This window comes from Toxotes jaculatrix, chromosome 11 (assembly GCF_017976425.1).
Source record: "Toxotes jaculatrix isolate fToxJac2 chromosome 11, fToxJac2.pri, whole genome shotgun sequence".
NCBI classification, from domain to species: Eukaryota; Metazoa; Chordata; class Actinopteri; family Toxotidae; genus Toxotes; species Toxotes jaculatrix.
The window spans coordinates 10,441,861-10,469,851 of NC_054404.1; the positions used below are offsets into that span (position 1 = coordinate 10,441,861).

The 27,991-nt window shown below is 40.7% G+C and overlaps 1 protein-coding gene across 1 annotated transcript; it reads right to left on the reverse strand.

Annotated features, from left to right (window-relative positions):
• Positions 1–707: 707 nt before the first annotated feature.
• pcsk2 (proprotein convertase subtilisin/kexin type 2) lies at positions 708–27,262 on the reverse strand. Its single transcript, XM_041049818.1, has 12 exons — positions 26,824–27,262; positions 24,726–24,830; positions 20,604–20,717; positions 20,039–20,147; positions 19,353–19,390; positions 13,491–13,567; positions 12,436–12,524; positions 11,648–11,823; positions 9,425–9,640; positions 7,491–7,591; positions 5,812–6,039; positions 708–1,782 (listed from the first exon to the last, which is right to left on the reverse strand). Exons 1-12 carry the CDS (start codon positions 27,004–27,006, stop codon positions 1,293–1,295), a joined length of 1,926 nt encoding a protein of 641 aa, XP_040905752.1. The 5' UTR covers positions 27,007–27,262; the 3' UTR covers positions 708–1,292.
• Positions 27,263–27,991: the final 729 nt, after the last annotated feature.

Genomic DNA, 27,991 nt, shown 5'->3' on the forward strand with positions numbered 1-27,991 from the left:
CTATATTTTTGATATTCTTAATAGTTTAGAGATGGTTGTTACAGTATCCTTCTGGGTTAAGGGTTCTTATTTCAAGTGCTGCAGCATCCATAGGAATCTCATATATGTTTGATGTGACCTTGAGTAGATCACAATGTCCTTTGCATTAACAGTAGTATGATCCAACCTGTCTCCAGGAAGGACAGGAGAATAGTTTTTTCACTGAAAACAGTCCTCTGCTGCCCCTGGAAAAGATGATTTGATTACTGCCATTTCAACAAATGAAATCATGGCTGGTATCATTAGTAGTCCCTTCTGTGATATTGCAAGAGGGTTTCTAAAAATTAGCACCTTAAACAAAAATGCGTCTATTAAGCAAAAGCACCTTGGCCTAAGTAGCTCGGGCTCCACTTTTTAGAGGACATTTTTCCTTAGAGACAGCATTAGACAGTGCTGAATGCACAATGAAAGAAACATGGGAAAAAATTAGAAGTGGGTATGTTATGGTTAGGTAGATTGCTGGGCAAGGATGCTGCTTGTGTGCTTGTGTGCTTGTGTGCTGCTTGTGTTCTTTTCAGAATGTATTTTGTAGCCAGAGAAATTTTTTATCCAAGATTTTCGCTAACAAAGTTTTGGCCATTGAAGTGACACAGAATGGCATTCTACTTTTACTCAGTGTGTTCAGTAGTGTGTTGCAAATCACTCAAGTGCTTTAATAAACAGCTGAATAGATTTATTATAGTATACGTCAAAGATTTTGAAATATGAACTGAGGACCACAGGCTGCAAAATGAATCACACATTCCTTTCCTTGTTTATATAAACAGTGCATGTCACAAAAATATAAACAGAAAGAAGTATCACTGCTCTGTTTGCAAGATATTAAACTTTAAGTAGAATGACACAGAAAATCATTTACAGTCACAAACTGTATAACAGTTGGCAGAAGAGAGGTGCAGGGCAGTTAAAGCAAAAGCATGAAAGAGTGGATTATATTTGGTTTATGTACAATTCGGTAGAGTGTAAAAATTCAGGTGATATAGTTTGCTTTCTCTATGTAGAACAGATTATTGAAGGTTACACTTTTATCATGATTGGATTACAAGAAACATTCATTGAAGGCTGGGGGCTAATTGAAACACTTAATAACAAAAAGCAGAGTGAAGAAGGGAAGAGAGGTAGACAAAAGGGAGGATGAAGAGTGTGAGAAGAACTGAGGAGATGCAGTGAGATTTAGAGAAGGACAGAGCGAGACTGCAGGGAGGGAGAAAGATAAGAGAAGGTGAAAGAGTTGGTAACATGCAGATGAGAGTTTAGTTGTTTTTACTCATCAAGCTATTCAGACTTCTGTCTATAGCCTCATCCAGCTCCTCCTCCAGCTCCTCCTTTTTGGACATGGCGAGTTTGGACTGATAATCACGCACTATCTGGTCTATATAAGGGGCACTTTGTGTTCCATGCAGCATAAGAGTCCACTCCTTCAGGACTCCACGCTGTGGCTCCTCGCCTTGAAAGCCCACCTCCAGGACCCAGGTCCCTCGGGGGTCCTCGCCCCAGGTGTGGGTGGTCATGAAGGGCCACTTGTCGAAGCCCACCTTGGAGTCATCGTCACGGGGTCTTCGGCTAAGCAGGATGGACTTTGTGCCCATGGGTGAGGTCATGTTGATGTTTAGGTCACCGCGGCGGCTGGCGTTGACAGTGACCACAGCCTGAACGTGCTCCAGGTAGCGGACAAAGTTGTCCTTCCCCTGGCAGGCTTCAGTGGTGATGGCCAGGACTAGCTTGTTGCCAGACTGGATTTTACTGGAGAAGGAGAAACAGATTGAACAAGCTAAATTGTGTAGCAGAGACACAGAGAAAAATCAAATATCAGTATATCCTGATGATGTGAGAGCAGGCGAAAGCACTATGTTTTTCTTTCAGTCGACTTACACCCTGCCCCACTCTTCTGTCAGCCTCCTAGTACGTGATCTATTTTTCCTATAGAAGCAACCAACCAACCCTGACAGCATCAAACCTGTTTTTGAACCTGCTCTTTCACCACACACGGCAGTGATGATTGTCATGTTTGCTTGATTCACCGTATAATTTATCTCTAGTGGAGGGGATGAAATGCTTTGCTATTTGGTCTACACTATATGGCCACCTTTTGTATTTGGTGCCGCACACATTTTCCATGTAATTTTCAAGCTGCCACCAGTTTGAAAATATTTCAATGCATGCTGTACAAGTCTTAAACTCTGTTATGGTTTCAGTAAGAATTTCTCATATCATATCATATAATTTCTCTCAATCATAAATTGGTGATGATGCAAAAGGCGACAGATTAAGTGCTTGAAAAAAAAAGTTACTTCAGCATTTACAATTTCATGGCAACTAACAAACTCCATCTGCCAATGAAGATTGTGATATTCTCATGGAGTAGCTACTGAATAAACCTTAAGATGAGATTATTTTGTTGTGACAGTATTACCCATGATTACACAATACCCTTTTTGCTGCCACTTTCCTCTTGTAGGAGCTATACAAAACACAGGGGCTGTGACAAATTATTATCTTCATTATTAATCTCATATTTATTCAAACTGTACACCATCAAAAAATCGTGAAGAATTCCCATCACACGAGTCCAATTTGACATATGAAGGCCCAAAACGGATATTAAACAGAGAAAACATCAACTTGTCATGTAAGAAGCTGGAAATAGCTATTAGCAAAACCATAAGCAAAAGTCTGAACAATGTAAAATAATGCCTCAGTGCCTGTGAGATGCATTTATACACTTTGACTGTAGATTAGTTTTTATATACCCAACACTGTCTCTCTACACTACTGTAAATCTGAGGCCTTTTGTCAGTAAACTATGTGCAACATGTCATATACTGAACCACCCCCAAATTATAGCTCCTCTTCAGTGCATGACTTTGGCTTTCATGTCACAATGGATTTGTTCAGAACACAGTGTAAAAGCAAGCTAGTCTTAGGACTGTTGCTGCTTTGTGGTTAGGAGGACATACTGCTGTTCTCATCTCTTTGGGTGACGGAAAGAAAGAGTGAGAACACAGCAGGACACGGGTGGTGACCAAAGGCTATGAGGAGACTTAATAACATTATTAAAGACTGAGACCACCTTGCAGGCGGTGGGAAATGGGGCTGTTCGAAGGGGAGAGAAGGCAACAGAGACAAGACACAGAAACTGAGTGAGAAAGACGTGCGGACCAGCAGTCAGTGTGAAAAATGATTAATAGAGCACTATGCTGAGCACGGAGAGGTGAGTGAGCTGCTTAGGGTCTGATGAGGCAAATTACTATTCCCAGAAAAACAGAACAATTCACAGTGGGAGTTTCATAGTCCAGTACACCCTACATGCATGTTGAGATATCTGACATAACCAAATATTAAACAATTTTTACCCTCCTTTAAAAACATGACGTGTGGGTTGTTATATGAAAAAATAAAGTGCAAAGAGACAACTTTTACAAACTTTCACAATTTACTGCCAACTTTCTTTTTTTCTCCATCTTCATTGTCATTAAAAGTAATAATTATTTGTGTGTTTAATTATTATCATTACTTCATCTGAATATATGACTGTGAGTATAACTAAATCTGGGAGTGAATATGTGTGGATTTCACTTTTGACACCCAAAAACGATTTTGGGTGGAGTAGGTCGGATAATGTTCAAGAGTAATTACAGCAGTCGGTCATAGAGCAGGGAGAGGGATGCCTCTGAAGGGCAGGACCAACAGAGATTAAAAACAACCCTGCCGCACAGTGTCGCACTGCATGCCAGCTCCACTGATAATGAGAAGTTCTCCTCCAGCTAAGTAAGCTGCAGCCAGCCAGAGAAGCTATCAGATCAGTGCTGAGCAGTGTGCTTGCAAGCATGGCTATGTTGGTGTTTATTGCTTTTCTCTGGCGATACACTATCATCAGAGGTGGGCTTGTTGTAATTATATCTCTACCACAATAGAGGCAGCAGAAGCCCCGCGGTGCTGCTGTGGAAACAGTGAACCAATGAAAAACATGACACAGCCAGAGACACAGCTTTTAACTCACAACTCAAAAACAGTTTGAAAAATAGATCTGGTATTTCTCCCTCACAACCACTGCCTTGAAGACCAGTTATTATTCTTTGAGATAATTAAGGTTTCTCCATGTCTGTACTGATGTTACTTTATGCAATCAAACCCGAAATGATCAGGGAATGTCTACAGTCACAACCAGCCTGCATAGAAGGGCAAGTCGTTGCCAACATTTGCATGTCATGTCCTCAAGGATGCACTAAAAGCCATATGACTCCTCTGGGATGCTCCTTTTTTATCTGGCACTGCATTCAAGGGAGGCACACTCACAGGCAGACTTTCACACCATATTGTCGTGACTGCATCGTCTGTGGAGCACTGATTAGAGACTAAAATAAGGAATTGGAGATGTTGATGGTGGCAAAGAAAAAGAAATACACAAACGTTCCGTATTCAGACTGCTTTTTTATCTTCACCCACACACTGACACTTGCACAATGCATGTGAAAGCTTGGGGTGAGGCCACACACATCAACACACTTGCACACCTCCACCTGGGATCTCTTCTTGGCTGTCAGTCAGTTTAATTGACAGTGTTTCCAGGGCACGCCAAGCTGCACCATTTATGGTGCGCTAATTAGAGCGAATAGCAGGGCTAGCCACAGGAAACCACCAGGCATCACACACAGGAGCTCAAAGCCTCAGGATATGATAGATAGACAGATAGCAGAGCCCTTGTAAGGCATGTAGGGTGGGGGGGCGCAGGGGAAAGAGACGAAGAGGAGGTGAGAGTGGAAAGGAAAAGATGACAGTGAGGGAGGCTGCGGCATGTAGGAGGAAGTAAAAGCGAGGCTGTAGATGAAGGATATGCAGGGAGGAAGACAGGATGATGCAAGGGGAGATACTACTTAATATGAGCGGACACTGGAAGGATAAGACGATAAGAGTCTTAACCACAGCTGCATCTGTGAAATATGAGGGGCAGAGACTTAGGTTCTCCACCAGAACTACAATTATAGTGTAAGAGATGTTTAGAATCCCATATAATTTCATCATTTTAAAGGAGTCCTCATCCAAAATAGAGGACAACGAAAAAAATTACCTCCAAACAAGTAGTGGTGTATTGTTTAGCTAAAATGTTAGACCACTGTTAGAAGTGACTCAGTAATGTCTAGCTACCAAAAGTCTGGTAAGATCAGGCGATATTAGCCAACATGAGCAACTGGTCACATCAGAACGAGACTGTAGCAGCAAAACCACCGATTGTTATTATTTTTCATTGTGTAATAGGAAGAATGTTTTATTATGTTCTGATCATCATCTCATCATCCCACACAGTATTTCATGTATCTTTTTTTTTATGAAACTGAAAAGACATCATCTCTTCTTTTTTCACTTTTAATCAAAGCAAGATGACACTATATGTTTTTTCAGCAATTTTGTTAAGGCTGTTTACCATTATCTCTCTTTCAAATATCAAATGACTGATGCATTAACCCACAAACAGCGGCTGCCAGGACCATGTCAGACTATGTTATTACAAATCTACAGCACTATCAGACAGACTGAGCAGCTAATCTAAATATTACAGGGTTATGAAGTGGACACTCCCTTCACAGATGTTTTATTGAATTAGGTCTTATTGGGATTACCCAGTAATTAGATGAGTGTGTCTCTAGTGCTCAGCAATGTTTTCCTCTCAATCTCTTGGTAGGGACAGTTTGAGACTGTGGAATATATAATGCGCACATGTAACATGCAATATATATAATATGAAAACAAAATGTATATGGGAATTTAACTCACTGGGTCTCCTGAATGGACCCCGCAACACAGTGGAAACGCTCAGGCACAGTTTTCCAGTCCTTAGCCATTTTCACCATGCCCCCAGCATCCAGCACACCATAGCCAAACAGGTGGTTGAACTCCAGCCCCACACCATTCCTCCTCCATTGATGGACCTCGTCATGGAGCTGGTTCCTCTTGGAGGTCAGGACTGACAGGTGCTGCATGTCTCTCCACGTCAGGTTAGGGCTGCAGCAGACAAACAGTCACCAGTGTAACAGTCACAGAGGTAAGGGAATAAAAGAAAGACAGAGTGACAGAGGAGAGACAATACTGTAAGTTAGAAATATCAGGAAGGCCAATAGAAACAAATTGAACATTTAAAAATTTAGCAAATTGTAAAACTATTCTGATTCATGGGCTTGCTTTAATGACATGCCTCCAATTATCTAAACATCAAAGGTCTGTACTTTGAGGCTGATGGTTGCCTTTGTCTGTGTTTCCCTCCATTATCTTGGCAGTGTGTAGTGACAGCTTTGTTCTGGCTGACTCACTGACTCCTGCTGTTGCATGGTTCAAGTGTGTTTAGGCAGTAAAAAGGCCGTGCACTCGTCCTAACCTAACAGCCTCGTGGGTTATTTGCCGCCGGACAGGGTGAGCATCCGCTCCCCCCAACAGCAACATCATTATTGTGTGTGCAAAGCAAACAGTGTTTCTTTATTCACCTCCACTTGCTGGTGTTAGGTAATGGGAGCAGACTCTTGTCAGCCTTTACTGTGAGAAATGAAGCATCTGAGAGAATGGAACGGCTCTCCTCTGGGCTTTGAGAAGCAGTAATTCTCCAGGTTTTAGATTTGTCATATTTGTCTAATTATGTGTGGGCGGGTTTACTTAGGTTGGCATATGTTTTCAATTATTTTCTGATCCACGAGGAACAATCTGATCTGAATTCACAAGGATTATAAAATAAAGTCCAACTTGAACCACAGTGTTAATATGACATGACTGACAAATTTAGTTGCAAACATGACACTGAAGCTCTTGTATCAACATTAGACTAAAGTCAGTAACAGTTTCAGCAGGTTGAGATGATCAAGTACTGCACAGTGTTTCATCATGCTGTTCAGCCTCTCTGCATCATGAGTATAGGAAGGGCAGTAATAAATAAAACATAAGTGCTGAGCGCATCATAACAGTATATAAACTGTATTTTTCAACCTTGTTCAGAGATACATAGAGCACTGATCCAAATATGATTGGTGTCCTTGGCACAAGCACATCAAATCTGTACTTTGTCGGCGATAGAGTGCGTGCTGTTTTATTTTTCAGCATTCAGCTTGTGATTTGATAAATAAGCAATTCTGTGAAAAGTGGAGAAATGATTTGTGCTTCTCAGGAGTGTAGACACACTGAGGGAACATTAGAATAAAGGATCTGAGGATGGAGATTGACAGAGAAAGCTCAAGGTTGTACTTAGAAAGAAATAGTAGCTCATAAATGCAGTATAAGTAAATATAAAACAGTGTTCTTTCAAATCAAAGATTTAATGGCTGGAGGCATATTATTGGTAAATTATACCCCCTGACCAGCACCAGAGGAGTTGAATGAGGTAACTTAATAACATTTCATAGAAACGGCTCGTCTCAATCAATAATCACAATTATAACAGTTGTGTGTACAAGGGGCAGTAGAGCACATACTTAGCCTCAAGAGCCAGAGCAAAGACACCAGCTGCCTCTGGAGCTGCTGCTGATGTGCCAGAGTGGCGCAGCGTGCAGTTCCCATAAAGATCTGTTGTGGCCTGAAATAACAAAATCACAAAATAGAACAAGAACGCATTTTAATAAGCTGCTCTAGGAAAATCAGGTGTAATTAGTATTTTTGTTGTGCCCTTCCCCTGACTGAGACAAAAGTGGAACCACCCTCCCCACAATATCTAAAGCAGTGTTGTTGTAATAGAAGTCTTGCAAAGATAATATGAAATAATACATGATCCAAATTAAACCTTAAAATTGATGGAATAATAATTTCCACATAGCCACTACATCACACAATAGAAGTGAAATTAGCACTTAGCAAAATGATAGCATCTTTATTTTTCACTTTATATGATACATTTACATTTATATTTATATTTATATTTACATTGTTTGACAGATTCTTACTCTACTGCGGTGGCATTCTGTTAATAAGCAGAACACAGTGAAGGTGGGAGCTGTTTTAGGATTGTGACAAATGCTCTCTGCTCATGCTCTCTGGAGAGATAAAGTTCAACCACTAAAGCCCCTCATGCCCTGCACCAAAAAATATTAGTCTCCCCTTACTTCAGCTAAAATAACAACTATACAACCCTACCCCTTTTCTGAATTCCCTGCGAAGGCATCTTAAGTTAAACGATGTGTCTGCTATAAATGTAATCCTTTGGCTTTATTTTTACATTTTAGAACCAAGCTGGAAAAAGATAAATAAGAGTGCAGAGTGTACGGTGGCTGAATTCTTACATAAACACGTCAGCCGACAAGTTGTGTTTATATTTACTCAATAAGCGATTATTTATTTAATTTGGTTCTTAATTAGAAATGATAACAGATTGACTGCAATTAGATGGGAAACCCTAGGGAAGATCCATGGCTTTGTCAACAGCCAAAGGTGATTTGCATAATCACAAACACAAACACTGCTGCCTTTGTGGACTGGGAAATTTACAAGCATGATATAGAATGTCAGCCTATATTCTCCATAAGAGCATGCTAAAATATAAGGGAATTAATTTTGTCAGGCATCTGCCCATAGCAACAGGAAGTAAGAATCATCTCTCAAGTTTCAGCTGTCTGTCTTTTCATGGATGGTTCTCTGGGTCTGTTTGATTCTGGTGACTCATCTGCTCAGTTTTTCAGGGATCACCCACTTGTGACACAATTCTCCAGGTAAATGTTCAAATAGCTGTGAGCCAGTTACAGTTATAGTCAATTTGTGTATGCTAAGGTCAGCCACTGGATTCACTTTGGTTTCTCGCTTGCGTTGTTGCTTTTCTTTGCATTCTCACAAATTTTTTTTTTTAAAAAGACGCTTACAATAAAGCTCTTTGGTAAAAACTGAACTCTTTCCTAATGGTCATGGTAAAAAAAAACCCTCTTCTAACAAAAAGAACTAATAAAAGGACACAATGAGTGAATAAAAACATTTTCCTATTTCCCTTAATAACACATCCACTATGCTTTAAGTGCTGTGATCATTGCAGTATGGTGGCCTCTTTGAGCATCTACAGCAAAATAATGCATCTGTATGTCCAGGAAGGTAGTCAGAGAGGAGCTATTCCTCCCCCTGAACCTCCATTTCTCACAACCAGCCAGTAATTACGGTGTAACAGCTTCTCAGGTTTTATCCCCAGTCTCATCCAATCTCCTGAAAGGCCTAGGATACACTGCCTGCAGGGCAAACTGAAAAGAAGCTGTTTACAGCTCCATCTATGAATGAGGAGATATGTTCCAAAGCCATAAAACATAAAAAAAAAACAGCTATTAAAAAAGACAATGCTAGTTGTGGAATGTTAAAAAAACATTTGATAATTTTCAGATGATTTCATTTTTCAGTCATGTCAAACATATACGCACTAAAACGCAAACACACTCACAACGCCGGCCTCTGGGTTCCTCTTGCGCCCGTTGCTGAACGTGGACGCCAGGGTGGAGGAGCAGCTCTCATCGTACAGCGCGGTGCGTCCATCATTGATGGCTGAGTTGATGGAGATCGTCCACATGCTTGAGGCGTAACCGTCGCAGTTGCAGTCGTCATAGCTACCACCATCTCCTGATGCCCACACGTAGATGCTGCCTTTTCCTCCACGGCCCTAAAACAAAATCACCAACATCATCCAAGTGGAGTGAAAATATGTCACACTTCTGCTTGTTACTAGTGGGACTTACATGGGGGAAATGAGAATTGGGAATATGGGAATTTCACCACAGTAGTGTAATTATACAATAGGTGCCAGTGTGTGCCAGTTTACTAATCATGTACGGAATCTAAAGTCAAATGATTAAAAGAACAGCTAAGACAGAAGCAACTGAAAGCATGTCAAAATTTTAGGTGGTAAATTATTAGCAAATAAGTCTCAAATACAATTCAACTGCTCCTAGAAGAAGAAGAAGATGGTGATGGTGCTTTTAGTTTTTCTTTGGTCCTGCTACCTGTTGACCTGAGACCTACTACAGCTATGTTCATATTCAAAAGTACATTCTGTTTGCTCAGGTTTATGATAACTTACGGTGCATCTGCATGGGTCTGTGTTCGAGGGTTTGTGGGGTGGATGCAGGGTTTGTTGCCTCTCAGAGGGCGAGTGTTTAACTTGTGTTTGATTTTGTTATAAACAACAATTCATTGCTTCTACTCGACTTCCCGCTGCGTGAGTAAAGGAGCCATAAAATCGAAGTAAACAACCGATTAAGAAATTAGCAATGCAAAAATAAAAGAAGTCGACAAACAAGCTGTTGTATCGAAGTACATTTAAAGAGGATGTGATGATGCTAATATACGTGTTAGAAACGGCAGGTAAACAGGCATTACAGTGGTCAAGGCATGAAAAAAATTAAAGCATGCTTACTCTGAAATTACTTTTTGCAGTGGAGCATAATACCTTCTGTAAATTGAATCACAGAGTAAAATGTCATCTTTGTTACTCATAGAGTGCCTTGAAACATGAAACAACTGACTGTGGGTCCATGCAGAGAGCATCCTCTTCACCAAATGCTGCACCTGTTTTTGCAAAAGGCCGACCGTTTCCTCACAGAACAAAGGATCAAGTGGAGGAGGAGTGGCATGTCCTTCCCTTCACGGTGCTTATTTATGTCTCTCTATTTGAATTGCAAAGAGAGGTTTGAGCATCGCTGAGCTCACCTATGAGCTTCAGGCCTTCTGCCTTCTGTCTTCTGCACAATCCAAACAAAGTGCTTTAATTTTGCACAGAACTTCGTGTCATTTATTTCCATTATCGGTGGCAATTTGCAAAACCACACAGTTATGTTTAAGATGCAGACTTGAAGCCACTCTGTCTGACTCAGTTGTTAATATAAGATAATGCGCTTCATAATTTTAAACGTCTCCTTTTGTTGCACAGTGCACATCGTGTTCAGCCAACATAAGCTTATATAAGTGATCATTAGAATCTAAGAGGCAGATCGCAGAGTGGCTGCTTGATTAGTTGTGTTTACACAATCAGAGATTACAGTCAGCTCTGCTCCTACTCAGCTACCCTGCCTGAGAGAGGGTCATTTCAGAGCAACCCACACCTGCCAGCACACGGTGCATGATGATTAATCAAGCAAGTAATTGGCAGTGGCACTGTTAGCATGGCAACTCTGTGTATGTGTATGTGTCCAAGGAGACTGCCCTTCAACCAGAGGGCCTACATTTAAGCCCCTGATGACAAGCCTTGGAGAGTTTTCACCTTGCTGAAGTGTCCTTGAGCAGGACACAGTATTGAATACTTAATCAGCTCCAGAAGCCCTGAAACTCTACTCTGACTTTTTGGGGGGAATATGAAAATGTTCTTGTGGAGTGTAAAGTAGTGTCACACATTAGGGAAGCTATGATGGGCTGACAGCCTCTGAACTGGCTGTTTTTAAGACTGGTGTCAAGACAGAGCACAAGGCAGCATTCACAGCATGTCATTAGGTATTTCGTCATAAACCAAAGTATTGGAAATTAGAGAAGATAAGACAATAGTGGATGGAATCAAAGGCCTAAGATAAACCTCTACCCTAGCAAATTAAACCCGCTCTGTAAAAGTGTGACTTTTTCTGACACACTTTCACATTATTCTAAAAGCCTCAGCACAGCAGGTACAATGCACGGTTACCTTGTTGACGCCGTCAGCCATAGCCTGCAGCGTGAGCTCTCTGGGTCCATCCACCGTCTTGCCGTCATCGGTTGGTCCCCAGCTAGCGCTGTAGATGTCAATAACCTGAGGCATGTGGCTGATGGATGATGCCTCAATGATGTCAGTCATAAAGGGTTGGTCCAGCATCCTGATACCTGACACGGCAACATCTCCATATGAATCAAACATTAAAAATCTGGCTAATATTGGTTTACTGCCTTGTTATTGCTGCTGGAACAGCACTGTAGCTTAGGTAATTATAAGTGGGTGATTTATAAAACCCTTTTCAGTTGGTTAGGTTTGCAATATCCGTAGTGTCAAGACAGTACAAAACCACATATTTATAGCATCCAAACTCTTTACAATGGTAAGACTGTGATCTCAGCTTTGTAGCACACAAATCAAGTAGACAATACCCATTTTCTTATTTCTACTGTCTTACTCCCAGGGCAACTTTCAAGAAAACTCAATATGAAATGTAAACATGGAGCTGACCGGATTAATGGTGTTGGTCTGTTGGTACGTGGACTCTAGCTGACCCCTGAAATAATTCTGTGAGCAGATACCAAACAATGCAGCACTGCTCATCCACAATTACCTATATTTTATACATGGTGCATGCAGTATTTCCCCTCACAGCGAATCACCCTCATCATACCTTTGATCCTTTCATCATACCATTATCAGAACTGTTATTTGCTATCATCCCTGTCTGCTCATTGTTATTCCTCTCACCACCCAATCCGCAGCTTTAATATGACACGCACCTGCCACCTTTGAGTTGTAGGCGACACCCACACCGCAGATGTTGTTGTTGGCTGCTGCAGACACCTCTCCAGCACATCGTGTGCCGTGACTGGTGACAGCAAAAAGCAGAAAATATACTTAAGAGGATTTGCATGAATTTACATGAAGGATATATTGTGGGTTAAGTCTCAGATAAGATTTCACAGATTAGATGCAACTCCTGTTTTTGTTGACTTTGTGTCGGACTACAGTGTGGAAATTGTTCATTTTAGCATTTTTGCTAAATCAATTAAAATTTGCATAAACACTCTAGATTTGTAATTCCATGACCTGAAGAACATTAGCTCATGGAAAGGCAACAAGACCTATCCATTCGTTATTCCATCATTCATCTGAGTCCGACTGAATATGTTTGCACACATCAGTGTTTTGTGTGCACGATGTGACGTGTGTCTATCTCTCCATCCCTCCGCTCCCCACAGGGACACTGCAGAGAGTCAACCCCTCTCTCCCAGCATGCTTTGCTACAGACAGGCAGCTATTTATAACAACCAGCTGATTAGCCAGCGAGTTGTGCCCGACAGTCAGCAACTGCTACACTGGCAAACCCAAATACTCCCTTCTCACTCCCACACACAGGAGCACACACACACTAGTACATCTAAGCAGATGGAGGCACGGTGGAGGAGGAGAGGCGGAGAAAGAATATATTTCTCTTTGTTCCTCTCTTCGCCATGTGTTGCAGTGGCAGTGGATCACCCAGTGTGATTGGGAGATGGGAGGCAGATAAGGCGTTATCAGACAGCAGGTCACCACTGTGAACACTGCCACTCTGACAGGAGACTAGACCTTATCTCCTCCAAGTGAGCAGGTAAAAATAGGCATTATGTTTTCTATTGTGTTGTCTTGGACAACAGCTCTGTTTATACTGCGCCATTATGTCTTAATGGAACTATGTGGAGAGAAAATCAATAGTAGGAAAGCTGCCAGACTGCAGGGAGAGCACACACATGTGCACACAAAAACACACTGACTACGTGTATGTATAAACAGGGCCTGGCTGGGTGAGCTTTACCTGTTGAACCAGTCGTCTGTGTAGCGTGGAAATGGGAACGGGTCATTGCTACTGAAGTCGTAGCTGGCATCGGCATTCTGAAAGGACCAAATGGATGCATTTACAAAAACAACAACACTGAGGCAGAAAAACAAAAGGAGAAAAGGCAGAGAGGAGCATTTCATAACCAAGTGCTGACCTTATCACAGACTGTTCTGTCATCTGGATGCACCAGTTGGGAGTGATTTTGAGTTTTTCCAAAAACATGGCTTGCTGATGTCTAATATTTATAGTTATATTGGTAAATGAAGCTATAACTAACCCAGTTTAATTTTTGCTAATTTGCTTTCTTGCCAAGAGCAGCCTGTTAGCCTAGCTGAGCTTAGCGTAAATATGGGAAACAAGGAAAAACAGAAAGTCTGGCTTTGTCAAAGAAAACAAAGTCCGTCCAGTGCCTCCAAAGCTCACTAATTACCTTGTGATGGTATATCATGTTTGTTTAAACAAAAACTGAAGTGTAAAAATGGCAAGTAAAGCAGACAGGCTAGCTGTTTCTCCTTGTTTCAAGGGTTTATGCTAAGCTGAGCTAACCGACTACTGGCTGTGGCTTTATATTTGAAATACAGACATGAGAGTGGTATCGACCTCCTCCTATAACAACAAGAAAGAAAACAAGTGTATTTTTCAAATTGTTGAACAATTACTTTTACACAACAGACCTGCAATAAATGGAGCTAGCCATGTTTTCAACTGTTTTAGAGAGGTTGATAAAAACTATCTCATCACAGAGTCTGCTCAGTAGCTGAGCAGCTATATTACACAGTCTTCATCAGCAGATCTGCTGTGGCATTGATTCAAATTACTGGTCATTTTGGAGGCTGTTTGTAGTGTGAGGTGTTTCTTTAATATCTAATGTACCCCTAACAACCCCAAATTTTGAAACATCTCCCTGAATAACAAAAATGAAATCAACAGCATCACAAACAATAGCCTCCAGAATGACCATTACACTTAAAACAACCTTTCCGCAACAGTTTCAACAAAAACGGATTGAACTCAAGGTTTATTGCAGGGCTGTTCTATTAGACTGCATTAGTTTTAGTTTTAGCTAACGTAATGAACCAGCATCTGTACATGAACAGTGATCTTAACACGGTGATGCAATACCTAACTACAAATCTTTACTCTGCGGCGGTACTGGAATAATGTGTGGTCACAGCGGGGATTTCAAGCTGAGAAAATAATGGCCCAAACACTGCCAGCATTTAATTCCACATGGCCAAAAGTAATAGAATCAGAATGAACAGCAACGGAAAAGCAGAAGAAAAAAGACGCAGGAGACACACATCTGCCAGAGGGACATTAATGCAGTCAACATAATTATGAGAATAGCCATGTCTGGAGGATACACGCACAGAGTTGAGAGGATCAAACATTTAACAGACATCCATGGGAAAGTCTCATACTTATTGCTCTTTCTGTAACACACTTCCAAAACTCATTCAGGCTATTGCTGTCAGCTGTAAGCCCTCCTTTAGCTGTCACTCATGCCACTTGGAGTGGTATCTATTTTGCTTTGTGTAGCCACTAACAGGTGCTTTGTGTGGTCATGAGTATGGAGGAGCCACAGCCGTGTTCATTAGCCATAGACCCAAACACATCATATCAATCTCGGGGGCTGTTTCTACGCTTGGGCCTGACAGCTCTGCTGGCTGGCATTTAGAGAAGATGACTCAGTCAGCGACAAAGAGAAAGCAAAATGGCAAAGGCTTACTGACCCAGTGGAGAAACACTGTAATTGTTAGGATGTGGAGCAGGTAACCAGGGGGAAATAGAAATGCTTACAGCAACTGGGCTTGTATGATGAAGTGGCCATAGAGAGAGATTCATACCTCTGTAATTGTTCAAGGAGATGTGGTAATAAATAGAAGGGCAAAAGCCATCTAAACTATTTTTCTCATCTGGGTGTCCTCCCTTTCTTTCCTCTTTTCTTCTCTTTTATATCTGTCTGTAAGACATGTACCTGACAAAGAAACAATGAAAAAAAAACAAAAAAACACTAAAACAGTTTTAACAGGTGGCACAACTCTAGCCGTGAAACTGGTTAAACATGTGAAAAGTCTGGTAATTGGCTTAAAAATGCTATTATTATTCAGAGCAGAACATTTGTAAAGAGAGAACACACTGCTCCCAAACAGATTTTTTGCTCACGTCAGAAGCAGGAGCGCGTTTTTATTTTTTTCTTTTTCATTAAATGGAGTGAAAAGTGCTGAGCCCCTATAATAAATGACACAGGGGCATGTCCATGAATTACTTGCTGTGCTTCTCGAGCTCATATCTTCTGCTATCAATCAGACTCTGCTCTACCTCTGGTGTCCTGTGAGCAACCAGGGTCAGAATAATGGATTGTGCCCAACATCAGCCACCTCACCTTTCCCTAGCAACCCCCGTCTCTTCACCGTCCTCGGAGCAAATGGTACTTGAAAACGCAATGACTCAAAGTTGCTATAGTGGAAGACAGCATGCCCTATTTCTCTAGATTCAGATACAGTAATTAATCAAAGCAGTAAGAATGGTGATGTCATCAGCTTGACATCAGATGATAAAATAAAACAAAAAACGTTTGACACAGATGGAAAGTAATTTGGTACATTTACTAAAGCAATGTATTTAAGAACACTTTTGAGGTACTTTTACTTCCAAATTTCCATTTTCTGCTTCTTTATATGACTTCATCACATTTTATAGGGAAATATTCTACTTCCACTATTTGAAAAAGGGAGTTAATTTTTCAGATTTAGATTTTACATTAAAGATAAAACATGTGCTTAAGCAATACAATGGAATACTAAAAACTAATTTTGCCAATAATAAATAATTACTTTTTCTTCAAAAGTATCTTGACTGAAAGACTTTACTTAAGTAAAGGATCTGTGTTCTTCCACCACTAATAGGCAAATATTTGAATTCCTGTTCTTGGCCTTGATGGATGTGCTTTATTTCATGTTATTACTATATGTTGATGGATGTCTAAGCACAGACAAAACATCATCACGTATCTCTCTCTGTGCCATTCATCATGTTTGCTTGGCTGGTTTCAATAGTCCACTTGGTGCTGATAACCTAATCTATAATCTAGGAGAGCTGATGCAGGATTTCTGTATAATGTGACCTTGCTTGAAAGTCCTTTGCAAGATGCTTTAAAGTAAAAGTGCCATGAAAGAAACTATAACACAAAGTCCAAACCAACACTAAAGAGATTACAGTGAAGATGAATACGGTCCTTCCATTGTTGTACTCGCCTGTCACAGGGTCTGACAAGCCCCCAAAAATCTGCTGTGAGTTTGAATCTCTTCAATTATTACACACACTTTTTTAGTATTTTACACACACTTTTCTCTCCTTTACTCCCTCTCCCTATCTCTTATTCAAATTTAAACAAAAACAACATACAAGATGAACTTCATGGTAATGTGACATCATATCATGTTGTCATGGTAACTACCCATGCTGTACGGGAGGGGGGCGGGGGGGGGGGGGACAGGGGATGTCACTTGCAACAACATTTTCCTCAGATGAGACATATTCCTCAGATTGAAAAAAGAAAACCAATAATAAACCTCTTGCACCTTCCACACACTTATCTCTGAGAAAGAAAAGAAAAAGGTCATCCACTGATCAATGCTGCCTTTACTTAGAAATCCTTCAAATATTGTAGCAGCTAAACGCAATATTATTGATCAGGTGTTGGCGAGAATGGAGACAAAAAGAGTACTCATAGCTCCTATGAAGGAATTTGGTTAAACTCAACATCATAATTGTTCAATAAAGACAACTAGATGGCAGATAGAGTTTTAACATCTGATTTTTACCACTACCCCCATCTGATATTAAATACTGTGATCTGTTAACAGTAGGAAACAAGCCATTCAGCATATCAGCTATTATATCAGTTTGTAATATAATACTAGAATCTGTATAGATATGTTTATTTATGCAAAAATCATTCAAACTACTATAAGTATTGGCATTTGCAGACAAATGTACCATGAAATTGAACTACCAAGTTAGAAATTTCTCATCTCAGGACACACACAATCTCACAATTAATTCACCATATCAAAATGTATCTTATGAGCTGCTACAGTATAATCATCACACCAAATGGGATATGTTGAAAAACAAGAAGCACATATTCCAGCGCACTCACATAAGCTAACGTTTTGGTGGTCCAAAGCAGACACACACATACATGTTAAGATCCACAACCACATAATCTATCTAAATCTAACTGAAAGATGTAATGATCCCAAAACGACATTTTTTTTCTGTTGTCTGTTTTTATTCAGCTGACTGTCGGAGGTCTTTGTTGGTCTGCGAAACACCATGACGACGGCAACAAAACAGGATTACATAGACAGTGTCTCTCTCGCACGCGCTCTCACTCACACAAACACTCACTTTAGATCTATGCACAGCATGATCCATCAGTCCAGTGGAGCATGCTCCTGCATCACCCCAGCTGAGGCTGAGTGTTATTTTTGGGCCAAGGCTCATCTATGTTCACAGGCAAGAAGCATGCAAACGCAGGCAAACATGCCGGTAAGTGTACAGATACATGCACAGAGAAAAAGAAAAGCTCTTATGCAAGCCACATTTAAACTAATCACACAGTGTCTACATGAGATGAGGTGGAAAAGCAAAACAAAGAGCACAACTGCTCCGGGACCATCTTTATTATCTCTTGGCAACAATGTATTAACAAAGAGATGAGATGAGTATGAAAATTACTGGTACTTCTTACTAACATTATTAAAAAAAAAAAAAAAAAGCCTGGACATACTGTAGTTGTCTTGTTCAAAACACCAATCTGTTTCTGCGGAAGATGGTTTGCATGTGTACACCCTTGGATCCAAGACAGCACAACGCAATCACACTGACGACACTGCAAACTTTACAGTCAAATCAAACTAAGCCCTCTGCATTTCTTTGTTCCATTTAGCAATCCCTCTTGTCCTTTAAGGTTTTATCAGTATTCTGGAGATAGAGCATCACATTATGCAGCGCCAACTACCCTGGCATTATCTCTGCTTGTGACAGATCGGCCTGCCATTGTGCCTGCCACAGTGCAGTGTGCATTAACATTAAACAGCTTGGCTGGCCGTCTGCCTGTTTCTGCGTCCTCTAGGAATACAAGGAGACTCAGCAGCCATGAAGACAACTTGGAAAGCACCTGTCACTGCCAATTAGGGCTGGGCAATATGGACAAAAAATCATGTTTCGGTATTTTTAGGCTGAATGGCGATACATGATATATATCTCGGTATTTTCTAGGACGCAGGCAAAATGTTCAGTTGTGAGTCAAAGCCACAGCATTTTTATTAAAAAAAAAAAAAATCTGGAAAAAAGACAAGGTTTCCATGTTTGAAAATAATAAGCAACTGAAAAACACATAATTGAGAAATTATATGAAATAAACAACCTATATTACTTAAAAATAGGCCTATCTCTGAGAATCCTCCTTCAGTTCTTTTCAACAAAATCTGGACCATCTCCAAATAATTGAACCACACAGAGGGAGAGTGGGGGCGGGTTTGCGTGGAGAGTGTGAGAGAGGAGAGATGCAAACACTGGAACGGCTTCACGGAAGAAACAGGTTATGTAATGCAACATCAATCTATATCATTATAAACCATATTCTCTCATCCTATACCTTTTATATGTATCTTGTTTGAAAATAAATCTATATACCTTAAAAAAGTCAATGTAGTGCCCAGCCCTATTGCTAGTGACACACCACATGAAGCCCATGAAATCCACCACTCCTTACATTTTAACAGCACTGTTAAAATGAAGGAAAATATGAAATTAAATAATACTCACATAATTTGATGCCAGGTCTGGATGTAGGTAGTCAATACCTGAAATGTGATTTTAAAATGAATCACCTGTCTTATTGCTATTACACCAGAGTTTTATATTAATTTAGTTTTGGAGTAACAACAGATAAGGAATAGTGCTAACCCAATTAGGAAATTAATAAATTGATTGAAAGAAAATTAATCACCAAGAATTTTCAAATTCCAGCTTTTCAAATTTCTTATTTCTAAAATTAGATTTATGTAGTACATACACAATATCATTCCTAAACTACAGTAAAAGACAGTAAATATAAAGGCCTTGCATTCACATTTGTGTCAAATCTGGTTGCTGCTCTTGGACGATACAGCAACTTTAATTCTTCAGAATAAAAGCTGGCAAAGCATGCATTAAAAAAAGGTTTTGGAAACATATAGTTTTCATTTCACCGTTTCTGGAAAGGTTTGTCTGATAATACATCACATTTTGATGTAGTGAGCCACCCTAAACAGACAATGAACCAATTTATATACAGCACATATGTGGTCAGCATACATTTTCTGGAAATTGACCTTTTGTTTGTTGTCATTCTATTGTTAATTAAACAGATGTGAGTGGTTAATCTAATTAGTATAATGGATATATGCAGGTATAATTGAGTGCTTTCAGACAGTGCTCTGGGGTACGAAACAACAGCGCTTCATACTCACCATCGTCCATGATTGCGATGGTAACTCCTTTGCCCGTGTAGCCCAGTTGCCAAGCTTCAGCCACATTAAGATCCAGCCCAGGGGTCCCGTCTGCCTGGCCTGTGTTTATCTAATCACTCAGACAATATGGAGAACATCCATGACTCATGGCACCCAGGTGAGCCACCATTAGGAAATTAGTCAGCATGGAGGATGTGTGTGGGAAGCGGAGGCTATGGATAAGGACTGCTTGGGGGTGGGAGAGTGAAGGTGAGAGGAAGGAGAAGTAAATGTCAGCGATACGGCACATTCATCTGACACGCTAGATGAATGACAGCGAGCCTTCCGTGGCATTAAAGTCACGCTTGCCAGTTAGGGTAAACAACAGGGGAGGAAACTAGGCGGCATGAATGCGGCGATGAGATGGCACAGGCAGTGTTGGCCAAGCTAATTAAAGAATGAATAACAACATTGATTCAGAAAGTAGTGGGGAATATGTCTGGCCTCTGAGTAATTAAGGTGGAAGAATGTGGGTTTGTGGTAAAGGTCAGGCGGTACATAGACAGCTGCTTGGCTGATTACTCACCAGATACCACTGTTTGGTGAATAGAGGGTCACTCATGTTGACTTCAATGTCATTAATATTTCTGTAGCCTCGCTTCTGACGGCTAAAGCCCTCTTGCTCAAAGACATTCTTCACCTGGATAGCAAGCAAAAGAAACACCAGATCAGTGCTCAGTTTAAATGATCTCATAAATGATCTCATCAAACATTTATAAAAACAGGAAAATGAAACACAATACTGCCGGCGTTAGAGCACGTAAGTAAAACTACAACTAGGATTACTTATGATGGGTGAGATGTAAGCATGAGCTGCTCTGTGCACAGGGAATCTCCAAACCCAGCTGTGCTGTACTGTACCATGAAAACAGAACATCATGTAAATCAAAGATGCTATTCCTTTTCTGCAAATCAGAGGGGCTGCAGCTGGAGCCAAGGCTTACAAACTCACCTGCCACACATGTGATTGTTTTCCTCAGTACATTTTCAACAAAAAGCCACAACAATTACTCTCACAAGCATGCTTGTGTTTCTTTGAATCATCAAAGACACAAAGTGTGATGAACAGCTGCGTTTTTGGATTACAAATGCTCCCTGAAAGCTGGCACAACACCATTATCAAGCAGTAGAAAGTAACATAGGACAGAGCACAATAATGATGGGGATAAATGTCTCTGTAAATGTGAAATTTAGGTGCTTCATAAGCTGGAGGCTGTCAACAAAATGACTGGGTGTCTTTGGGCGTGATGGTGTGTATTCATTTCTTCTACATTTAGAAATTGCACTCCCAATGTTTCACAGCCTTCATGTCTGTCAGTAGATGCGAGGTCAACAGTGATCAGCCGTAGCCTATCAGTTCAGCCATTCTAATTTGAAATCGCATTCCATCCCCTGTGAGGTTTTAGTGAATTTCATCAAATAACCACCTTCACGCGTTTGACAAAACTAAGGAGGTTAAGGTGAGGTAAAGGAAGGGCAAGTCATTTAATCTATCAGAGTCTGGCAATAGCTAAACCAAGCCTGAAGTGAAGCTCTCAATTTGAAATTTATTACCAACAATCTGCTTGTCACCAAGGTCTCAAGGACAATGATTTCATTTGAAGGTTTAGGTCCTTTTCTGTCTCCCTCTGTCTCTTCATGTGAGTTTATGTGTGTTGCTGTCGCTTGAAACTGGACTTATCTTTTTTGTTTTATTTTATTTTATTCTTTTACATAACATTTTCAACACTACAAATAAATTTATACATTAGAGGCCTAATGTATGATAATCACTTAAATTTAAAAATTTATACCTGGATTAATGATGTTAATTTTTAAAAAATGAAATGTCTTTTTCATGGGCATTTTGAAAATGGGTTTCTCTGGCTGAATGTTCCTCTTGTGCTTACCCTTAGCAAATTCACTCTAGTGTGACTGAGAGAAACAGGCATTGTCCAGTGTGTTTACCACCACAGATAAGAGAGCAGAGCAGCACTTAAGATGGCCTTTTAAAATGGCCAAAGCCTATTCATCCACATCTTTCTTTTATGACATACTCTAAGCAATCAGGACGCACACACGCTGTAAATTAGCACATCTAAGTCCTTCAAATGACAAGTCAGTTCTAAAGAATAAAACGACATTTGCATATTTGGATTTTAAAATGGCGAAAATTATTTTACCACTGTCGTTTTTCCTTTTTGAATTAGCGTCATGTTACATTTATCATCACATCATTTAATTCACCTTCTGAGGAAAACTGCCAGCACTTTCTACATTATCCTTGCATCTCCCCCACTTCTCTCCATCCGTCATCAATTTATTCCATCACTTGGCAGGAGAGCTGGTATTTCCCTTGAGACAGCATGTCATACTGCCCACTCACAACATCAAACAGTGCCCATGCACTACCATCACTCTCCGCCTTTGCCCACTGCCTGCTCACAACTCACAACGCTTCAGTTCACCTCAAATCAAAGAGCTGTGCTGCCTCGCTCTTTTCTCCTCGTCCTCATTTCCCTCCTGGCTTCCCCAGGCATGTGTTTTTCAGGGTCAAGGGATGCTGCTCATTCACAAAGATTTATTCAATTTTCTATTTACCACCTTTGTTTGCTCACCTCCATTTCTCACTATGCCCCAAACAGGTTTTGAATATTTTTATTTCATGTGGAAAATATGGTAATTAAGTAACCATGGACGGATGGATGGATTGTTCGGGTGAAGGCACAGATGTGTGGATAAATAGACGTCTCATTTGCAATCAATTTAGGACTTGAGATGTAAAAAGACAAGAGAGGACAAAGAAAAGTAAGCAAAGAGAAAAATACAGAGACAGAGAGGAGAGACACAAGGAAAAGATAGTGGGTGAGTAAGAAGTGGGTCAACATGCTCCACTAATAGAGTCCAACATAGAACAGGGCTCCTGAGACACTAAGAAATCCATCCAACACACTCTACAGTACATTCAGTGCTGCTACTCAATTAGATATGTTTTTAAGTATGTTAAATGAGTGTGATGACTCCTTTAAATTTATAAAAATCATCTAATAGACTACTACAAAATGTGACACGCTTTAGAATACCATTACGTTTTTTTTGCATATATTTTTCCTCCTGGTTCAAACAAACTAGCTTATTCCTTTTTAACAGGACTGCAGGTGTAAAACTGAGATATGTCCACTGTGTTATCTTGAAAACATGGCGACGAGGAGACAAGTCAGCATAACAAAAAGGCAACATTAAATCAGACTAGCTGACCTCATCCATTCCAGAGATGCACAGAAATCAATAACTGCAGTGTCGCATATGAGCATGTCAAGCATCTGATTAAAGCCCAGCATCTGGAATGTAGACCTGCCCGTGTCCATGCTGTCTCGCTTCCATTAGCAGTATTAGCTCGCTGGAGTGGCTCGCATTTATTTTCATTAGCACCTCTCACAACCGCAATTAGAGAGGTTAGTTGATTGTCTACAGCAAGGCCTCCACTTTCACCGCCCCCGATGGTGGACAGAGCTAAACACACAGAGCTTTTATTTAGACAAGACACAGAAGATCCTTCACTTTCATTTTATAACACAGATTGACCTAAAATCAATCTGCTGCTATTTTGATAATCAATCAAACAATTTAGTAATTTTTCAAGCAAAAATGCTAAAAATACTTTTCCTTGTCTTAAACTGCTGTTACACCTACTACTTAATTTATGTATCTTATCCAATGCTTCACAGGGAGGGCTTCATCTCCATATAAAAACACTGAAATTCACAAAATGCAAAAGTGGAGTATAACAAGGAAACACATTCAAAGCGATATTTCTAAAAAAAAAAAATCCAGAACCATCACCAAAAAGCAGGTTTGTAAGAGAGCGTTTTGGTAAGTGAGTTAGAGCTGGATATTGAATTAGTGGCACTCCACAGGGTTTTGAGTTGCCCTGATAGCAAAAACACAGTTGCTTTTCAGCTTAGACTTGACAGAGAGAAAGTCAGAAAGCACCAAGGATCTATTTCAACAGCAATGACCAACGGTGTTCCTCTGTCCTTGTATTCAGCTATAACCCAGTTAAAGCTACATGCAGTCATTCATGTTTTGGAGTTTGTTTGTTTTTTTCCATTAGGAAGTTACAAAGATTTCATTTTAATTGCTCTGTTGGTGGAATGAAACTGCTGGTACCACAGATCAGTCACTGTTCAACACAACAGTTGCTATAATGAATGTTAAAATCAACAAGACTCTAAGTGTGGGACCGGTGCTCCTGACATCAGAAGTACAGCACACAATTCACACTCTAAACTCTTGTCTTTAATGTGAATTAACATCAGCATGATAGAGGTGACATGGGTTTGCAGATCCTAGCCTAGCAGTATCCGACCACTGTGGCCACCTTTGGAGCGAGGTCACAAAATTAGACAGACTATCCAAGGCCCAATAAGGTGTGGAGACCAAAACACACAACACACACAATAAGTTTTTCATCTTGCCTTTGTAGTTTCGGTTTGACTGAATGAAGAACACAGTGTACCAGTTTCTTTTTACAAGATGCATCCAACTTTCTTATTGTAATGTAAAAATCCTCATTTCCCACTGCATTCTACATGGACGCTAGCTTGAAAATAACAATTGTCATGCAAAGAGAAGGGGTGGACGTGTGTGTGTCTGCTCATGTCCTTACCCTGCGGTCTTTTTGGAGCTGCTGTCTGCTGCGAGTGCTGCGTTTGCTCCGCCTCTTTGTAGTGTCCTGAGGATAGAAGTGAAAGAGCCCCTCTCCGAAGGGAAGCTGGGTAAAAAAAAAAAAAAAAAGTAGCATAACCAAGAAGCAGAGATGAGAACAAACACAGAGGCAGTTATTAGACTTTGTGTGAACGGCAAATCAAAGTACAATAGGTCGTAAATGGAGGAGAAGGACAGCAGGTCATCCTCCAGGTGGGAACAAGGGCACTGATTCCCTGGCTTTCACCGAGGGTCTATTTTAAGGCACTAGAGAACAGTGCTGGAATCAACCATGATAAATCACAAGGGTAGGGAAATGAGATGCATCATCCAGAGCTTTCCCTCCGGCGCTGTGCACAGATTAAAGACCCCCTTATGCTTTAGTAACAGCCAGGGTACAGGTCAATCCTCAAAATAAATGCTTTCAGATGCGCCTGTCAGATCTAATGTGAAAATGAAATTCTTATGGGACGATGAGGATTATTCTTATCGTACGCTCCTCTTTAATTCTAGTGTTGTAGCCAAAAAATAAACGAACACTCATGTGATACAAAGATCAAAAAAGGAAATAATGCACCTCCACTGAATGTTGTTTAAGCGTTTTTTTGGTTTTTTTTTTTGGGGGGGGGGGTATATAGGTTGATTGAAAAAAGATATCTGTCTCTCTTTGTGCTCACATCTGTATGTGTCCCATGGTTCTGTGTCCCGGTCTAGTTAATTAAGCAACAACAGAACATAATTCAAACAAAACACAAGACGTTGTTTAATGATGCATATCCCATCAAGACAAATATAGCTGCTGATTACATAACCTGGGAGACAGGGAGGCAGAAGATGGAGGTGGGGGGCGGAGGGGGGCTGTTCATCTAGTGCCTACAAGAAAAGGTACTGGCAATCACAGAACTAGTGATGCTGTACGACCACCACACAGCTATCACAATATGATGAGTTACAGATTGAAACAGGGTTTTTTTTTTTATTATTGTGGAGGTGCAAAAAAAAAGAAAAGAAAGAAAGAAAATCCTCATTCAGAGCAGCTCAAACACCCCTCTGTTCACTGCTACGCCTCACTGGCTAAGGCTCCAGCCAATTTCACCCACACATTTATTTTGACATGTGACAAGGCACACACAGTGTCAGGGAATTATTTCTATTGGTCTGCCATAAATGGCTTGTTACGTCTTTTGACATGTTATGATGCGTGGTGCGTTTGTCAAGCTATTTAATAAGATGTATTGTCTCAGGTGAGTTAAATGGGAAGGCCATGTATGTCACGATAACCAACGTGAATACATCATGCACTCCATGTGTGAGAGACAGAGAAAGGTGTGTGTGTGTGTGTGTGTGTGTTTTTTCAAAAACGCTGCAAAATGTAATGTAAAAAAAGGGTTACCCCATCAAATAAAAGCAGGTAACCAGGTATTCAAAGTAATTCGACAAAAATAAACAAGCTTGTTCTCATCCATTCATGCAATTTATTGACTAAACATACAAAGATGAAATCATTCCAATTCCCACATCACAATGTTGTGAGGGGAACCCCTGCAGATCAAATAGGTTTCGTTTTTTTTTTTTTGTTTCTTTTTTTGGGGGGGTTTGTTTGTTTGTTTTTAAGATTCCCAGGTGACTCCAAGTGTCTTTTGCTCTAATATAACAATTTCATTGTTTCAAAATATAAAGGAGTTTGGCCTGAGCAGAGTTGAATTCCCAGCCAGTGGGCCATAAGCCAATGGGCAACCTACTTACTGGGGCCTGCATTTTTAGTGGGAATGACGTCATCAAATTAAGAAAAAGTGTAATGAAGTCACATCAAAAGAAAAAACCCTTTGGAGCTTCTTAGTATCTTCTTCACTGGATGTATGTGTATGTTTGCTAAATACAGTCTGACTATTTTGTGATAAAGATACAAACAGGCTAAGGCTATGCTTTAGTACTTAATGTGAATATTTGGATTTGCAGTCATAATATATTTATTAATGTTCAATGTTCAATCAAGAGAGGAAAAAAAAGAAACCTCACAGTGGCAGCAGTGCATGGCAGTTTCATCCGAGCATCCCTACCTTTCGGGCACTCTGGAACCCATGTTGTGTTGCAAGTTGGTGCGCCTGATCCTGTGCGTCCTCATGCAACTGAACCAGGAGATGGTCCGTTAAGACTCCTTCTGCAGCCTGCGTCGCAAGCAGCAGCGCGTTCAGCAGCACTATAAATCCCACGACTGTCCCATGTCGAGAAGATCCACGCATCGTGTCTGGCTTGTGTCAATCCGCCTGTCTGCCTGCCCGTCGGAGTGAGATCAGTGTGCGGGATGCTCCTCGCTGGTGGTGGGAGGAGGAGGAGGAGGAGGAAGAAGAGGAGGAGGATGTAAAGGGGTCGAATTAAAGCTTTTGCGGACGCATCCCCTCGTTGTCAGCTGATGAGACCACTGGAAGTTGTATTTCACCGAAGTGTAGCCGCTTCTGATGTGTGGCTGTGTGTTGTGGACCAAACCTGCATCCTCAGCTTTCTATCTCTCCTCCTCCTCCTCTCATCTGTAATTCATTTACCTTCCTCGCTCGGGTAGTTTCTGCGCGTGACGTTGTACCAATGGGCTCCGGCGGGTGTGTCCCGTCGTTTCCTCCCCCGGATGAGCTCGGGGACACTTTTCAGCACCTTGGAGAATTCCTCCCATCATCCTCAGAGTTGATAGGATTTTTATTGATTAGCATCTGCTGCTGGCCTTACCCGAATGAAAAACAGGTTCACCTAACATCCCAATAAGGACTAGAGTGCCATACATAGGTCATGGTGGCCATTTTGCAGGAATACTTCTTTCATATTTATGTTTATATAGGATTCCTAAAGGCGGGTTTATATAGAGTAGTTCTACAACAGACCTGGTCAGCCTACAGTTCTTTTCTTAAAAAAAAAAAAAAAAAGATTTGACATACTGTATACCTCTGTTTTGACCCCCTTTGTGCAGTGGAATGTATGAACAGACCCACTGGACTGTAATTGGTCATTTGGATGTGAACAGCAGGTTATTAGACAGAACCCTGCAAAAGGAGTGCTCTTACAGAGGCTGCTCATTAAAGGGCTTCAGCTCCCCTGCCTTCCTCCTGCTTCCCTGCTGCTATATGGTACATGAATGGGATACAGAGCTGCTGTGGAAAGACTTGACAATGATGTGCGTATGTGAGAAAGTAGAGAGCAAGAGAAATGAGTTCCTGTGAGTGTGGTACTTACTACTGA